Source organism: Camelus bactrianus, chromosome 12, assembly GCF_048773025.1.
Source record: "Camelus bactrianus isolate YW-2024 breed Bactrian camel chromosome 12, ASM4877302v1, whole genome shotgun sequence".
Taxonomy (NCBI): domain Eukaryota; kingdom Metazoa; phylum Chordata; class Mammalia; order Artiodactyla; family Camelidae; genus Camelus; species Camelus bactrianus.
In genome coordinates, this window is record NC_133550.1 from 70047133 (window position 1) to 70064755 (window position 17623).

At 57.1% G+C, this 17623-nt stretch overlaps 1 protein-coding gene across 6 annotated transcripts in view; it reads left to right on the top strand.

Moving 5' to 3' along the window:
• The window catches only part of MOV10L1 (Mov10 like RNA helicase 1), a 38581-nt gene extending 22677 nt beyond the window's left edge, over window positions 1-15904 (top strand). Inside the window, exons 12-25 of one of the 6 annotated variants that reach the window (XR_012511029.1) lie at window positions 596-687; window positions 1994-2052; window positions 2482-2579; window positions 6403-6481; window positions 6894-7066; window positions 7567-7713; window positions 8108-8229; window positions 8363-8462; window positions 9026-9190; window positions 9975-10148; window positions 13382-13531; window positions 14400-14511; window positions 15053-15190; window positions 15273-15413. Coding sequence is in view for 5 of the 6 variants with exons in the window: in XM_074375809.1 (XP_074231910.1) it covers window positions 596-687; window positions 1994-2052; window positions 2482-2579; window positions 6403-6481; window positions 6894-7066; window positions 7567-7713; window positions 8108-8229; window positions 8363-8462; window positions 9026-9190; window positions 9975-10148; window positions 13382-13531; window positions 14400-14507; window positions 15053-15487 (1902 nt within the window). In the remaining variant the exon portion in view is untranslated. Of the gene's footprint in view, window positions 1-595; window positions 688-1993; window positions 2053-2481; window positions 2580-6402; window positions 6482-6893; window positions 7067-7566; window positions 7714-8107; window positions 8230-8362; window positions 8463-9025; window positions 9191-9974; window positions 10149-13121; window positions 13532-14399; window positions 14512-15052 lie in introns of those variants that run through there. The other 5 variants (XM_074375810.1, XM_074375813.1, XM_074375809.1 and 2 more) reach the window with 5 other exon arrangements.
• Window positions 15905-17623: the final 1719 nt, after the last annotated feature.

Genomic DNA, 17623 nt, shown 5'->3' on the forward strand with positions numbered 1-17623 from the left:
GCTGGTCCTGCCTGCTCTCCACTGCGCGCCACACGGGGATGGAGGCCGGTCTAGGCGGAGGAACCACCACGCCGCGCACTCCCGACGGAGAAATCAGAGCTGCCCAAGCCCTGACTCTGGAGAGGGAGGAGGGGGTGCGAGAACCAGCCTGGGACAGGGTGGAGGCGCCCTGGCCTCTGCGGCCCCGTCTGCTGTCTGCTGCAGCTCTGCTCACAGACCCACCTCCTCCTGGCAGCCAGGAGCTGAGCCGGTTGCCCCCGCGTCTGGCTGAGCGTCGCCCTCGCTGGGGCGGCTGGACAGTACCGGGGGTGTGGGTGGTTCTCCACGGAGGACAGAGGCATAAATAGTTACCAGGAGAGGAGAGGTCTGTTCACCTACCCGAGGGGAGCGGAGAGGCGTCCCACTGCCTCGAGAGACAAGCGCAGTGTAGCAGCACGGTGACGCCACCCTTTCTATTTCTCCCACGCTGAACACACCAGACTTTAGCTCAGATCTGTGGAATGAGCGTTGACTGGTGCGTTGCAGAGTATGGGTAGAAGACTTTTCCAAGAAACCGGGTATAAAGTCTGTAAAGTAAATACTTTGTTTTTTTCAGATTCATGAAGAAGATGTAACTCTTAAATTTAATCCAGAATTTGAACAAGCATATAACTTTGAGCCTATGGACGTGGAATTTACGTATAACAGGTAATGCTTTTAGAGGCTCCTCCTCCCGGGCAGGCAGGTCCTCTCTGCTTCGGCCCTCGCCATGCGAGCGGCGGTGCAGGCTGCTGCGCCACCTGGACCGCAGCTTTCCCTCCAGGCGTAAAGACACACGTTTGCATGTTATTCTTCCTGGGACCTTGAGTACACGGATCTTTGGTTCCTCACGTGCTGTCATCGTCAGTCCACTCCCTCCTTTGTCTGGTCACTCGTCCTCTGTCACATCAGGAGCGCAGGGACCCCACCACCTGGTACCTGTCCCTGTTCCTGCACTAAACTCCCTACGGGGTGTGTGATGCACACCGTGTCTCCTCTCCTGTTGGGGAACTTATGCACCGTCCTCTCCTTGGTTAGTTGCTGGCTGCTGCGGTGGACTCCTGTCTCCTTCACGCCCACACCCCGCCCCTCCTTACTTTCTCGGCTGTGCACGAGGAGTGGGCAGCGGTTTGGGGAATGGCCATGTTTCAGCTTTGCACTGGTGACAGAAGCCTGTCCCAGTGTGGGCATCGGTAATGGCCGGCCACTCCGTAGGGTGAACTTCTGGCTTTGTGCCGGCCTGCTGAGTGTGGCGCAGCTCACGGTGGGCTGGACGTATGTGTCTCACTGCTTCTGAGGTTGAGGGTCTCCCTGTTTGCTGGCTCATGCTGGGCCCCATGTCACCAAACCGAGACTCAGCTGAACTGCAATCTCGGCTGCTCCAGAAACAGAGTCTTAGACCAGCCAGGCAGGAGCCTCCTGGTTGGTACTGGGAGGTCATCTGCCTGGTGGAGCAGTGCCATCCCTACAGGAAGGTGACTGCACTGTAACCAAGCCGCTTCTTTGCCTGAATAATCTCCTTGTCCCTGCTCACCTCTGCCCTCACGTCCGAGCCGCAGCTCCGAGCCCCTCCTGTGCTTCTGCTGCCCGATCGGGGTCAGCTGTGCCCTAGCGAGCTCCTGGAGGTCCCCCAGGCCGCAGTCTTTCACCAAGCATTCTGAGTGGGTCTCTCCCGTCAGAGTTACTCCCCTGCTGACACAGCACTGGTAATGTTTCCCTGTCCCTTCACAGTTTGAATTTTCTGTTTTCCCTACTTGTCCACTTTATACGTTAAAACAGAAATATTTCCAGAAAGGAAGGTGTCCCTGCTGTCCTGACACGTGTTTAAAGTTTTGCTGTAAAACTCCTGGTGTCCTGCTGACGCCCCATGGCCTACAGTCCCCCTGGTGCTGCCTCCAGGCTGGTCTCTGGGTGAGTTTCATGAAGCTTCAAGTCTCCAGACTCCAGAGGGTGACTTGTGTCCTTTCTCCTGCAGGACCACCAGCAGACGGTGCCACTTTGCACTTGAACAAGCCATCCACTTGGGAGTAAAAGGTATTACCTTTGTGGGATGGTGGTGCGACATCTCCCGGCTGTGTTCAGAGGTGTCAGGAGAGTGCGTGTGACTCAGTCTCTTCAGGCACACGCTAGAGGAACCCTGACACCCAGCATGTGTTCCTACAGGGAGTGTCAGTGTCCTTTGACTATTGCAGCTGTGCAGAAACAGCGTGCTTACTTGACTGACAGTGAAGTCGTCGCGCTCCGCCCGTCTCCTCTTGCTATGACTCGTGTCTGTGTTCACAGTCAATAAATGATGGCTTTGTTGCACAGAGCACATGGTCCTGGCTTTGTGCTGTGGCTGAGATGGCACAGGGGCCGAGGAGGGAGGAGCAGTAGACACGGGTCACTGCAGGCCGCTGCCTCTGCGCGTCATTCTTAGACTCTACAGTAACATCTGCCTTCTCACCTTTCCTTGTTTACAAGTGTTGTTTCCGGAAGAAATCATTTTGCAGTCTCCCCAAGTTATGTGGGATTGGAACCATGCACAGGACACCCAGACCGACGGCCCACCCACCTCCAAGGTACTGCTCCGGTGTTTAACCAGATCACAGATTAGCTCTCCACTGACCGGCGGCAGACGAGTGTATTGAGCGTGGTCCCGGGAGAAACCAGGGTCACGGGTAAAGCAAAACTCACTAAAACGTGTGCAGTGCAGATGTGACATGAAGGTCACATGCAGCTGCACGCCGTGTCTCAGTGGCTGCAGTGTACTGAGTGGGGAAAAGCAAGATACTGATCTTTTGTGTGTGAGCTTACAGTTTTGTTTTTAAATTATGTGGTTTTGTGCACGCTCAGACAGGCACATTTTTATGATTACAGAAAAAGTGGGAAGGCACGCACACCCAGCAACTTGCTGATCAGGAGCTTTCGTAAACAGTGTAGCGTGTCGCCTGTGTACACAGCACAGTGCCTGCAGCGTGTACACGACGAGACACAGTCGTCGTTGTCATTGTGTTTCTGTTAACAAGAAAAACCCTCATGCTGTGGTCAAGCTTGTAACTATAATCCTGTGCTGTTGGAATTAGCTTTTTTGAGCATGTTTTGAATTTATAAGAAATACATATTTTTTACTATATCTAACATTTAGACCCCCTTTGACCATTTTATGGCCCCTCTCCCAAAAAATGAAAAAATGAGAGCTTTATAATGCGTGCACATAGAAAATTCTGTAAAGGAAACAGCAAAAGGTTTTCATTAGAATCATCTGCCATGTGATTTGTATCTGATCCTTTTGTCCTGATAATGGAAAGGGGTCTTCACTGGACACGGGTGCTGTGTCATCCACAGAGCTCTCTGAGCACTCCCCCCACCCCACCCACCGCTGGTCCGCCTGCTGCCTGTGTCTCCTGGGTGGGGTGCTGACAGCTGCCTGAGGTGAGGGAGTGCTGCTGTGTAGGGGATTGCATTCCTGAGCCAGTGCATCTCAATGCTTTTAAATGCAGAGCATCCTCTTTCCATGGATTAGCCAGGTTGCAGATAGACTCAGTCATTCTGTGCGTCAACCAAGCTGACGTTACATAGACTGGACTTAGCCTTCCACCTAAATCACTGAAAACCACACGAGATACGTAAAATAGCAGGTTCAGACGCTGAGCATCAGCTCCTGTAGGACAGTGGTTCCTGGGAGAGGAGCCGGTGCGGAGAGCCACTGACCGCCCAGCGGACCGCCTGCAGAGCTCCCAGGCCAGGAGCACAGAGCGGGCAGGCGTCTGCCGAGCCCTGGGCAGTCCAAGGGCAGGATGGAAGAGGTTTGGGGGCAGAGAGCTGGGGGAGAGCCCTGGGGCCTTTAACTGAGGCCTCGTCTGGTCACACTTGTGAGGGAAGGAGCCCCTGGGGAGCAGAGGGGGCCTTGAGCTCCCTCGGTGCTGGGGGCTTCATTCCTGGCCATCAGGTGTGCCCCTCGGGGGTGCTGCCTGGGGGTCTGGAGGCCGATCGAGGAGTGGGAGAGCAAGGCCCTGACGCTCGCCCACCTGCTCCACGTGCTGCAGCCACAGCCCATACAGCGCGCAGCCCTTGTGGGAGCGTGACAGTGTCTAGCACCCGTCAGGGCATAAAATTCATTCCATCGGGTATCTGATCCCAAAATGAAACAACCTGAAAAACTCAGCCCATAATAAGAAATTGCAGGCAACTGAAACCAACCCAGAAAACTGGCAGTGGCAGAATGAGCAGATGGGGTCGTTCAAGTCACCGTGGCTGTATTCTGTGTGCTCGAGAGGAAGAGGGACACGGGAGCCCTCTTCGCGGCACAGGAAGGACGTCAAAGTCACCTGCTCACCTTCTGGGGATGAAGACTCGAGGTCCGAGATGAAAAATGTGTCAGAATTAACAGCAGACTAGACACTACAGAAGAGATTAGTGAATTTGAAAACATAGCAGTAGAAACTGCAGGACAGAATAAAAGGAATTTCTTTTAAAAAGCTGAGAAAATAAAGTGTATTTTAAAAAAAAAAAAAGCATCAGTGATGTGTGGGATAGCTTCAGGCAGCCTCCCTACATGTGGTTGGCGTCCCAGGAGGGGAGTGGGGGGCTATGAGAACAAATAATGAGCAGAAGTTGTCCTAATTTGATGAAAATGATAAACCTTGAACCCAGGAAGCTCAGCAGACAGGAAATGCAAAGAAAACTGCACCAAGGCCTGTGACAATGAGATTCCCGAAATCAGTGGAGGAGAACAAATCCTGAATACAGAACGTCTCGTTATAAAGAGAATTAGAAGTAAGACCTATAGCAGCCTCCCCGCCGCCAGCAGTGCGAGCCCGGGGTCCCGAGGGCACGCCCGGAGCTCTGCGGGCTGCTGCATCCCTGCTGCCACGGTGCTGTTCCCCAGCTGAGGTGTGTCCAGAGGGTAGAGCGTGTGTTATGCTCTTACTGCAGTAAAAACTTTTAAATAATTTTTTAAAAGAAAATTGACTCTTTAAAACTGAAGTAACAACAATGTATTATAGCATTTGTAACATACCAAGGACAGTTGGTAAGAAATTGACAGGCTAATTACAAAATTCATGAGTGCAAAGGGCCTAGAATTTTGAAAACAACTTTAAAAAAGTACAAACTTTTAAGTCATCTAACAAAGTAATCAATGGCGTGTGGTGCTGTCACCAAAACAAGCCTGTGCAGAACAGAATTGCCTGGGAACAGACCAACACGTACTTGAACGACTGGAAGTTGGCAGAGGTCCCCTGGCAGCTGCAGGAGAAGGGGTGGTCTTCTTAACCAGCGCTGCTGGGGCATTTGGAGGTTGTGTGGGAAAGTGCGCCAAACGGCACAGCGGCTAAAACGTCCAGAGTGGTTTGTGGCCCTAAACGTGGAGCCTGATGAAAACTTCTGGAAAACACTGTGGGAGAATGTCTTCATGTCCCCCAGGTTAGGCAGAGTCTGTCGATGTGATGTGAGTGTGGTCCGTAAAGAAAAACAGATGCACTTGGACGCCAGTGAAAATGAAATATTTCACTGTTCAAAAGACACCAAGACTACGAAAGGCCAGTGACAGATTTCAGTCTGTGTGACAGCAGTAGGGAGCTCAACGGGCTCTGGGCCTCGAGAGATGCATTCGTGTCCTTGTGGTGACAGGGTCATGGGTCCGGTTGTACACGTGGAACGTGCCCACCTCAGTAAATGTCCCCTACACTCTGCAGAACCCGGACGGCGGTGGAGGGTAACTGCTGTGACCTCCGGGAATCAGATTTGATGACATGTCTAAAATTTTCCATGTGAAAACTTTCAATGTAGCAATTTTACTTCTAGAATGTATCCTGTGGAAGTAATCACGTGATTTCACAGAGATAAATGTGCAGAGTTGCCTGTTACGGCCTTGTTTATAATGGGAAATTGGAAAAACGGTTCTGTCAGTCCAGGGCAGACTCTGTTTATGTTTAAACACACATAAAACCAACTCCTGTGTGGGGCTGGAGCGCGGTGAGGAAGCCGCAGCACCGGCACTTTGCTTCACCTGCGAGGCCGAGAGGTTCTGCTTGTTCTCACACGGGCTCTCGGGGTCCTGCACACGACGGAGGAGGGTCTCCCCGCAGGCGAGCAGGGTCCATGTGGAAGGATGCGGGAGGAGACGACACCCTGGAGCCAAATGGGGTCCTTTGTTTCAATGTCATCATCACAAAATTTAGTTTATTTTTAAAGGGGTATGTAAAAAGAAATCATCTTAGCAGCTTTTTGTTACATGTTCTTCGTTTTCGTTATGTCTTAAAAGGTAGGACCTGCGACTTGTGCAGAGGGCTGTTAAGTAAATCAAACAAGCAGGATGTTGATAATTGTTTAGATTTACACTTTAAGCCTGTGTGGACACAGCTTTCTTTTCAAGCCATTTTTCTGCACGATCCTTCCTAGGGTAGGAAAGCCATGAGGGACCAAGCTCAGGTCGGAGTTGAGGAGCGGCAGGCCGGTACTGTGGAGGCAAGTGGTCTGGGTGAGTGTCGGGGCCGTGGAGCCTCTGGAGAAGCTGGCTCTTGCGTCTGGAAGTGAGGCTTGGTGGGGGGTGCTCTGACAGCCGCGCAGCCAGGCGGAGCGGAGACGTCTTGTCTCTGACGACTTTCTGATGATGGGCTGTTTTTGTCCTCCTGCTTGTGACGGTGTCTCTGCGTCCTGGGTAACGCTGCGCGGGTAAGGTGGAGAGAAGGAACAGCGTGGCCTGCGTTTTGCCCTTAGAAAGTGGACTTTCCGGACTCTGCAGGATGAGGCCGAGACGGTGTGAGGGGCCGGCCTCACGGTGGTCAGAGCTACATACACGCGCACGCACACGCACCCCTCCATCCCCGCCCCTGGGCGGTGCAGCTGCGCGTCCTGCGACTGGCCCTGACGCTGTCTGCGCTTTGATGCAGTTGGCAAGACCCCAAAAGCCAGAGAGAAGGAGTTTTTCAATTTGATGCTCAACGAAAACCAGAAGTTAGCAGTGAGGAGGATTCTGAGTGGTGACTGCCGCCCACTCCCGTACGTTCTCTTTGGGCCTCCTGGAACCGGGAAGACAGTGACGATAATAGAGGCTGTTTTACAGGTGAGATGGGAGTGAGGGAGGACGGGGGAGGGAGCCGGGAAGAGCAGGGGGTGACGGTGGGGGTGCCGCGGTGGCTGGAGCTGCGCCGTGGGCCACCATCGCCTGCGGGGTCGGAATGTGGGAAGAGCTCAAGGAGCCCCAGTTACTTCACACCTGGAGAAGTCTGTTTTGTCCTGCGGCTGCTTAGGGTTTGAGAGCTGGTGTCAAAGGTTAGAAGGGAACCCCCTTGGTGCTCAGGGTGGCGGACTGCAGTGGGGGTTCCGTGCCCCCATCTGGGCTTACGCAGAGTCTGGCGGTGGCATGTGTCCATTGTTTGCATGGTTTGGGATTCCGGTCCACACGCCTGCACTGCCACCAGCTGGCAGGTGTTGGGGGCACAAACCTGGGGCCCCACCTGGACTACTCAGGTCTGGAGAGCCAGGGCCTCTGCCTTCTCCCTGCGGTGGGCTGGGCCCTGGCCGCATGACCCTCCCGCCCGTCTCCTGCGTGTCTGCACAAAGGTGTTCTACGCTTTGCCGGACAGTCGGACCCTGGTGTGCGCACCCTCCAACAGCGCTGCCGACCTGGTGTGTCTGCGTCTGCACAAGAGCCAGGCGCTGCGGCCTGGAGCCATGGTCCGCATGAACGCCACCTGCCGGTTCGAGGAGGTAAGCGAGCAGCCCGCGCCCTCCCTGACACTGACGCTCCGCTTTCACTGGATCCCCAAACAGTATTGTTTGTTTTTGGTTCTGTTTCACTGGTTTGCTATAAAAGGTCCTGGTTTGGTTAAGAAGAGAAATTGAATCTTGAAAATGTATAAAGTTGTTCTGGGGAAGGATCTACAGGGTTTTGTGTTATATTCACAGCTCGAGGGTTGGTAACACACGGACTAAATTGATAGGGAAATGTAAACTACTTTGATTTGAGAAGACAGTCTTACGTCGTCCTTGGTGGTGACTAAGACGTGCAGCGGGACGGGCCCCCGTTTCAGGAGCCCTCCCAGCCTTGCGATCGGGTCCAGTTTAAAGAGACTTAATGACCTGCTGGTGACCTGCTCCCCAGACCATCACGGAGGCCATCAAGCCTTACTGCCGCGATGGGGAGGACGTCTGGAGGGCCTCGCGCTTCAGGGTCGTCATCACCACGTGCAGCAGCGCGGGGCTCTTCTACCAGATAGGGCTGAGGTGGGCGCTCGCCAGCGTTGGGAGGGGCCCACCAGGGGAGGGGGTGCCCTGCAGGGGGGACGGGGGCAGAGGTGGCGGGTGCTTGTCCAGGACCCTTGGACGGGAGCGACCACTAGGAAGGCGTCTGTTCTAGGGTCGGACACTTCACACATGTGTTCGTGGACGAAGCGGGGCAGGCAAGCGAGCCGGAGTGTCTGATCCCCCTGGGGCTGGTCTCGGACGTCACCGGCCAGGTGCGGCCCGCGTGCTGCGCGTCATCTTTCCTCCCTCGGCGGCGGAGCCCTGCACCCCCAACCCCATCCACTGCACAGGACACACAGGCTGACCAAGGGCCTGGGGCATGAGAAGCCTCCCGTCACACACCAGCCTCCCCACCTCCTCCACTGTGACCACAGAGCCTGCACACAGGGCAGGAGCGAGGAGCAGGCCAGCGAGCCACCAGGGTGGGCGGGGCCAGGGCAGCATCGAGAGGAGGGCGCAGCAGAGAATTCCAGAAGAAGGGAAGGGAACAGAGGCTGCCAAGTGTGGGGTCAGGGTGGGGTCTGCCCCCCGGGAGCTCAGGGCTCCAGTCCACTGATGTTTTCCACTGGGCTGTCCCTATCCCAGCTGCGTCCCTGTCCTCTGCAGCCCGAGTGACTGTGCAGCCGCACTCCCGCCTCCCAGCCGCCCTGGTTTGGGCAGTCAGGGCGGGAGGCCAGCCCATCACACTCTGTGTCCTGCTCACCCAGCCCCCTTCACCCACCTGACCGTGGTGGGGTCTCCCTGCACCAGTGTGGGCCCCGTTTCTTTGCCACAGATCGTCCTTGCCGGAGACCCCATGCAGCTTGGGCCAGTCATCAAGTCCAGACTGGCCATGGCCTACGGGCTGAGTGTCTCCATGCTGGAGAGACTAATGTCCCGACCGGCCTATATGCGAGACGAAGACGCTTTTGGGGCCTGTGGCGCCTACAACCCCTTGTTGGTGAGCTCGGCCCCCTGCTGTAAGGTCAGACTTGAGCCGAGGGGCCCACCAGGGAGCTCACACCGTGTCCACCAAGGCACACATGGGGCCAGAGGCCCAAGCAGCCCCTGGTCCCCTCTGCCACCACCCCCAGGGTGGGTCGGGCTCTTTCCCCGCTCCTCTGTCCCAGGACATGGAGGCTCAGCCTGTGGCGGAGGCAGGTGGGCAGACTAGCACTGCAGGGCCTGGCTCAGCCAAGGGAGAAGCTGTGATGCTGAATCTGGTTTGGGGTTTGATGAACATCTTAGAGACTGGATGTGTTAAAATTACTGAGTTGAAGTTTATCGCCCTGAGTCAGCAGGAGAGCCCTGGATCTCGGGCTCTAGAGGGAAACTAGAATGAGCTTCCAGGTCAGTTGGAGGCAGAAAACAAAGTTGTTCTTGCTCCGTGTCCTGGTAACTTCATCCCCAGCCCCTCTGAAGGTCCCACCCAGCCCACAGGGTCGGGGCTGGGGCCGTGCCTCTAGCCACCCTGGCTGGGGCCCGAGCCCGCACCTGCTGCCGCAGAGCCTGTGAACCAGAGCACAGCTTGCGGCCAGACACGCAGCCCCCCAGGGAGACTCCCTCCTTTTCTGTTAAAGTGAAGTTGTCGGAGGCTCCGAGTGCACGTCCTCGCCGGGTGGAGGTGACAGGCGGGAGATGGGGGCAGCAGGGGCCTCCCGGCTGTGACTGAGGGGGACGGGGCACTTTCCATGTGGCCGCAGCAGGCCGGCTTTGGCCCTGGACCTGTCCCTTCCGCCCTGCAGGTGACAAAGCTCGTGAAGAACTATCGGTCCCACTCGGTGCTGCTGGCCCTGCCGTCCAGGCTCTTCTACCACCGGGAGCTCGAAGTCTGCGCGGACCCCACAGTGGTGACGTCTTTGCTGGGCTGGGAGAAGTTACCGCGGAAGGGCTTCCCCCTTGTCTTCCACGGAGTGAGGGTGAGCAGTGGACCTGGAGGGCAGGCCAGGGGAAGTGCTCAGCCCTGAGCGGCCCCTCAGTGCTGCTCACAAGTTTACGTGTGTTCAGTGCGTGGGTTCCGTTTAATCCAGTCATTAACCAAGCATTTGCTGGGTGCCTCTGGTGCGGTGACTGTGCCCATGAGGGGTCCGGAGAGGTCCGGAGGGGTTCCTGAGGGAGCTCTCGGGGCTGGTCGGGACCTGGGAGGTGAGCAGGAGGGCCAAGGAAGCCCCTGCCATCCCACCCCGTGCACCAGTGTCCAGGGGATGGACCCGCACTGGGGCAGAGCCTGCCCTCCCGCCAGGTCTCACAGGGTGGGGTTCCCTACAGGGAGGGGTTAGATGCCCGGTAGCCAAAGAAATGACAAATATTCCCTAAAATCAGAGTTTGTGTTGGAATTTGGTTGTTAGAACCAGAAGTCAAGTTTGCAAGTTCTCATGCAGAATTGGGGCTGCATCCAGACTCCAGAACAATGGACGCTGGTGCCAGGGTGCCCTGGAGTGGGGTCTGCCCCTCTCCTCTCTGCAGCCTGCTTCCTGGGGACAGCTTCTGGACTTACCTGGGGTTGTGTGTAAGGTGCGGCCATGGGGTGCCCACCATCTGGATGGGAGAGACTTTGAGGGAAGGGATTCTGTGGTGAGACGGGACGTGGTCCACTCGGCACGAGCCCCCTGCTGGCTGGTTCTTCCTCCCTCCGGGAACCCTCTTTCAGCTTCTGCTCAGGGCTTCCGTCTATCTCAGAAAAAAGCAACCAGAAAGCATAGTGGGGGCATCAGTGATCCCCCCAGCAGCAGAAAGTCGAAGGCCTCTCCTGAGAGCAGGAGCTCAGATGCGCACGGGCACTCCTGGATGCGGGGCCAGTGTGGTGAAGAGGTCACTTCTGCCCAAATCAGTCCATGTGTTTCATGCAGACTACGCAGAAGTCTCAGTAGGCTGATTGCTGAGAAAGCGGAGTTGTAGGTGTGCAAAAGGTCTTGTAGAAGGAAACGGAGACTCAAAGCTGCGGGAGATGGAGGTGCTCAGTGTGAAAAGAATGAAGTCCAGAAATACTATTTTATTTAGAATTTCTTGAGGGCCTGACTGTACCCAACTCTGTTCTGGGCCCTGAGGACAAAGTGAGGGTTAGGCCTCTGGGGCTAGTTGCAGAGAACAGGGTCCACTCCCACATTTGAGCAAAAAGGGCTTTGTCGTGGGTTGTTAGCTGGCTCTGGGTTAACCCCCGGCCCTTGCTGGCCCTGGATCCTGTGGGTGCCCTGCCCAGGAGGCCACATCAGACAGGCAGAAACCCTCCCATCCAGGCGTTCCCTCCCCCAGAGTTCCAGAAGGACCCCTGTCTGACTCACTGCTCTGTCTCCAGCCCAGTGTGTCTGGGCAGAGGGTGCCCAGTAGAAGGAGCAGCTGAGCCCAGGATCGCCCAAGGAGGGTCCAGGCAGCTGTGGTCTTGTCCTAAGGGGAGCGTGGTCGGAGCAGAGCTGAGACACTGGCCTCCTGGCCCTTCCCAGGACAGAGGCCCCGCCTGTGGCCTAATTGGAAAGCTAGCTGTGGACTTCCGGATGTTTCCTGTTGGCTCTCTGCCTCATTAGTCTCAGCTTCATTTTTCATCCTTCTGCTCCCTGACTTGCTCGTCTTCACTGAGTTTACTGTGGTTCCCCTGAGATGGACGCCTTGCCCCCTGACATGAGCGCCTGGGGCCCACACCCTCTGGACACCTGTGACTTTATTTTCTTTTTCTGAGCCAAGGGTTCTAGAGAAGCATTTTTTCACTTTCCATGTGGCCGAGAATATTTTGGTCACCGTGTTACCAAACTCAGATTTGGCAGCTGGCCACTCACAATTCAGTACCCGAGAGGCAAATGTCAGTAGAAACAGAAAACATTGCTTTTAATCAGAAAGCCAGCAATCTGGGGAGAAGGCGGACTCATGTCCCCAAAAACCAACTGCTAGGATTCTGCTCGGCCATGAGCGTTAAAGGGAGAAGGGGAAGTGACCTCAGCGAGTCACTGAGGTGGGGGCAGACCCGCAGCCACTCCCACGGCGCCGGCACATCGGCGGCTCACGGTCTTCTCTCTGGACGCGGTCTCGGTCGCACATTCTGATCGTGGGATCACGGAAGGGGCAGCCGGGGAGATCTGGTCATCTGTTAATGACTTACTCTCCGTTTCTACTTCTTTGATCTAGGAGAGAACCGATAGGTTAGGCCAGGTGTTGTGTGAGCAAAACATTTGACCCGTTAGTGGTGTTTGGGCCGGAGGTGAGTAGAGCGTGGGACGCCTGGGTTAAGGTTAGTGACAGTGCAGCTCAAGTAACAGAACGAAGGGGCCTCCTGCTGAGATCTCTGTCCTGCCAAAAGCTGCTTACAAATCCCTGCTTGTGTGACATCATTCCATTTCTACGGGATTAGGGCGGGGTCGTCTTCTGTGACTTCCTCCTGCTGACTCCGGGTGCCGTGCTCCCAGAGAGGAGGATGTCCGCCTGGGCCTGCAGCCCCTCTCTGTGACAGTCGTAGTTGGCCGCTTACGTGTATGAACTGTACGAACGGACCAAGCTGCAGTTCCTCTGACGCCCATGCAGACGTGGACGCTTGTGAGCAGCAGCGGGGGCCCCGCTCTCTCGAGGCACTACATGGACCCGTGCTGCCGTAGAGTCGGTCCCGCTGCAGGCAGGGCAGCTGACGTCCTGGCTGGAGTCTGGTCGTTGTGCAGGCAGCTCTCCTCTCCGGTGGCAGCTGCAGTGCCTGTAAAACGACTCAGAATGTGCACTGGACCCTGTGTCTGTGACTCTTGTCCAGTCTTGACCTGCTCGAGCCTGCCCTCCTGTGGCTCAGGGAGGCCTGGGGGGCTTCAGCTTTTCCACAAACAAGAGGCAGGGGCCACAGAGGGGCCTTTATACTTGAGGCGCCCCTCTGTGAGAGGCTTCTGCTCGGTTCCAGTCTCTTTTATTTCTAATTTCATTAGGCTCTGATCAAGAATGATGGCCTGTAAATTCTGCTTTTGAACACTTGCGGCCCAGTAGGTGTCAGCTGGCTGGCCGCCGCCCAGGCCGCTCTGGTCTAGCCAGGCCTCCCACCTGCAGCGTCTCCGCAGCCTGAGTCCGTGAGAGTCGGCCTGGGAGCAGGGCTCTCCTGTCTCTGCCAGCTGCTCCTTGTCCACAGACCCTGGGCGAGCTTCTGTGGAGGGCAGCTCTCTGTGACGCGTCTCTTGTCCCCGATGCCCAGGGCAGCGAAGCTCGGGAAGGGAGGAGCCCGTCCTGGTTCAACCCCGCTGAGGCCGTGCAGGCCATGCGCTACTGCTGCCTACTGGCCCGCAGTGTCTCCAGCCAGGTGTCTGCCGGCGACATTGGGGTCATCACGCCCTACCGGAAGCAGGTGCGGCCCCCGCGGCTCCTCTCGTGTGTGCTTGTCCGTGGGGTCCAGGAAGAAGAGGGACATGGCTCTTTGAGGTGGCTCCCAGTCCCCTCCTGTTGCTCCCTCCCCTGCGTCTGCACAGCCACTCCTCCTGTGCCGGGGGCCAGGCCCGGGGCACAGAGGGTGACCTCTGCCTTTGTTCCCGGTCACTGGGCATGAGAAGGCCCGTCCCCGCGGTGGTGAGGGCAGCACCGCTGGTGCCTTCCCTCCGCGCGGCTCCCGACCCCCAGCCCATTCTCCTGGGAGAACTGAGCCTCCCTCCATGCTCAGTGTTCAGCCAAGTACATGTTCCTTTTCAGTTTCAAGGTGGTTCTTTACCGGCAACCCCTGGAGATCCTAACACGCCCTCTCCCAGCCCCAAGTCCTGCTCAGCTCGTCAGCTACCCCGCCTTCAGGACCTCTCCCCTCGTCCTCCTCCTCCCGGCTTTCCTGCTATAGTCACCACACAGCCTGACTCCCATCTTAACCGCTCAGGACCCCAGGGCGGGACCCTGGGAGGGGCTCTCTGTTCCTCACCCCAGGAGGCAGTCCGGGACCCAGCACCATCCCCAGGGGACATCCCCCCACTCACAGCACAGGGTGTCTGCACTTCTCTATAAAGCACCCCCCCCACTACTGTGCACCCATCCAGTGGAGAGGGGGGCATCTCCACGGAGGTGCTGCCCCGCCCCAGGCATTCCTTCCGAAATGGGTCTTTGCTTTGGTCCACTTAGAGCTGATGAAACATGACTTGGAATTGACAGGCCGTGCACTCAGCCTGTGCTGTGATATGTAAAGAAACGGTCAGATTTGTAAAGTTTTGTCTTCAATCTCTTTATTGCCTTCAAAGGTGGAGAAAATCAAAGTTCTTTTGCGAAATGTTGATCTGACAGATATAAAGGTTGGATCTGTGGAGGAGTTTCAGGGGCAAGAATATCTGGTTATCATCATCTCAACTGTAGGTATTTCTGCCCCGTGGGGCACTGTCTGCGCCAGGCTGCCTGGCGTGCTGGGCCCTCTGTTGCCCTCGGTGACACAGAGCAGGGGAGACCCAGGCGGCGCCTCAAGCAGCTAACTGTTGGGTGTTCTTAAAAAAAAAAAAAAAAGATCAGACAAAAAAGTAAAGAAACCCATGAGGCAGTAGTGAATGATGGGAGGAGGGAGGGGACCTTGCAGTGGGGTGTGGCTGGGAGAGGGGCAGACTCTGGAAAGTCCATTCTTTTATAAATGACTTTTATCAAAAGGTACACATCAACCGCAGACAGGTTAGGAAATTGAGATGGGAAAGAACGCAGCGTGGCTAAGACCCCACGCCCAGCTCAGCTCCCAGTGCTGGAGGCTCTGCTTGAGTGTAGTGAGGCCCACACCCTGCCCCCGCTGCTTTTCCCTCTTTTTAGCCAAAATGGGGTCACATGTCACATTTCTAAATGTTTGTATATATCGAGTTTCTTTCCATGCCAAAAAATTTAAAACACTGTTTTTATTAATCTTTGTGTGTTTCAGGTACGGTCAAATGAAGATAGCTTTGAAGATGATAGATATTTTTTGGGATTCTTGTCCAACTCAAAAAGATTTAATGTTGCAATCACCAGACCCAAAGCCTTGCTGATTGTGCTGGGAAACCCTCACGTTCTTGTCAGAGTGAGCTGCGGCCAGTGGGCCCAGGGGCGGGGGTCCCGGCGGGGCACTGCTGGGTGCAAGGCCAGGTCCTCTGTTTGCACAGGATCCCTGTTTCGGCGCCCTGCTGGAATACAGCATCACAAATGGTGTCTACACGGGGTGCAACCTGCCACCGGAGCTGCAGTCCCTGCAGAAGTGAGCCCTTCCGTCTCCCTAAAGGGTAGACTCTGGTCCTGCTCCCCAGGCCCACCGTCGGCCTTGCAGGGTGGAGCAGGGTCTGGCCTCATGGGCTGCGGCGGCCACTCTCTGTCCAGATGACATCTGGGGTCAGCGTCTCCCCTGCCCACACAGCTTCACAAGTAACTCCGGTGCCCCTCGGACCACGCTGGGGTGGGGGGCCGGCCCCAGCCCCACTGCGGTGCTCGCATGGGGAGCCCTATTCACCAGCCCCTGGCCTTCCTGCGTCTGCAGCCGTGTGAGCCCCCCCCCCAAACCAGAGCCAGTCCCTGAGGGGCCGGACAGGACAGCCTGTAAAGGAGGGCCCGTGGCTGTGCCCCTCCCCCCCAGGGACCGCCGTCTGTGCTGCGGCCCCTGCTGCGCGCCTTGTCCCACAGCCTTGGCCACGAGTGTGGGGCCTCAAGCCTGCCACTTGCTCATGCTGCTGTCAGCCCTGTGTGCCAGCCAGCGCCTGCCCCTGGGCAGCTACTCCATCACCGAAATAAACCCTCGAGTGGCTCACTGTGTGGCCTCCACCTCAGACGCGTACGTGCCAGAGGCTGATTATGGTTCCCCGTGACCTCTGGTCCCTGCTGGCACTGGAGCCAGCCTTCCGTTAACGTGCTAGCCACGCGAAGCCTGGGGCCCTGGAGGCTCTGCCCAGGGAGGGGTCAGCACCCTGCCCACCTGGCCCGGTGCAGCTGGGCAGTGCTGCAGGGACCTGCCCATGTGTCCCGCACAGGTGGAGGGCGCGGCGGGAGGGACAAGGCAGAGGGTGTCACATGGGGTCCTGAGGCCCCTTCAGGACCCCACGGCCTGTCCCTTTGTCGGTAGCCATAACACTGGAAATGCCATCTGCTGGCCCACAGGTGGGAAGCTGAGGCCCCAGTGGCCCAGCCCGGCCACACTGGCTCCCACGTGGGGTGAGGGTTGCTGCTCTCCCACCTGCAGGCCCGCCACAAATGGCTGTTGTCGGTCGGTTAGTCAGGGAGGGGCTGGACCCGGAAACAGAGCTGGTGGCTGGTCTGAACGTGTGAAGACTCTGGTCTTGGTGCTTCGGGAAATGCTCGCCCTTGGCCACAATCATGGCGGTCCCAGGATGGTGGCCAGGTTGCCCTAAGCAGCCTGTTGCCCCCGGCGGAGTCTCTGGAAGTCAGGGTGCCACCCTCCCCCTCGGTCTGAACCCCACGGCCCGCTCTGTGCATGGCCCCCCTGGTCTCCCCGTGGCTGTGGCCCAGCCCAGCCCCCTCCACCGTCCCATGCCTCCCTCTCTGAGCAGTCTCAGGGAGCAGGCCTCTGATACCAACTGGTGACCAGTGGAGCCCCAAAGAGCCCTAGGGGAGGGAACCAGTGCTGGCTGAGCACATGGCCAGGTCCCCCTCCGCCCTTGGTGGCGTGTGACAGGATTTGTCTCAACTTCCACCAGCCCTGAGACTGCAGGTCCAGTGCTGGGGGTCACAGGGCTCTGCCCGCACGTCCCTCAAGACTATGACCGCACCCACAGCCCTGTACACAGCCTGTTGGCCTGGCTCTGGCCTTGGTGACTGGATGTCCCAGCGCCCGGGAGAGAGAGGTGGCAGGTGTGGGGCACACCTTGGGGAGGTAGGCAGTGCCACATACCAGGAACAGCCGGTCCTGTGGGCAGTGGGTGCTGAGCTGGCACCCAGGCCAGAGGACACCAAAGCAATGACCCACAGGTGTGTCCAGGGCGACGAGAGGCCCGGCAGCGGGGTTCTGTGCAGAACTCGGGCTGCCCCCTGCACTGGGGCAGGAGGGTGCCATGCATCTGGGCAGGGCACAGAACAGGCAGGGGCCGCTGTGTGACCTTTGGAGGAGGGGAGAGAGAGGCCAGTGACCAAGCCAAGTGCTGCTGACCATGGGACAGAGTGCATGGGGCCTGCCCTCAGAGGTCAGAGTCTGTGGGAGTCCAAGCCGCCCAGACCGGCATGGACACCTGGGGAGCAGAGGGAAGAGGCTCCTGCAGGCAGCTGAGGCCCCACTTGGGTTGGTTCACTTCTGTGTTTGGAGATTCCCCCAAAGGAACTTGAGAACTGTATCCCATCACTTGTTTTTTTAGTTTCTAAAGTTTTTCTTAAGTTTTTAAAGCCGTCCGTCTCCGACACGTTGTAAACGCTGCATTGTAAAGCACAGCAGTGCGGCAGCCTTTCTGGTGTGTCTGGGGCGGCCAGAATGCCGCTGCGACTGGCACTCACCCTCGTCCACTTAAGAAGGACTTGA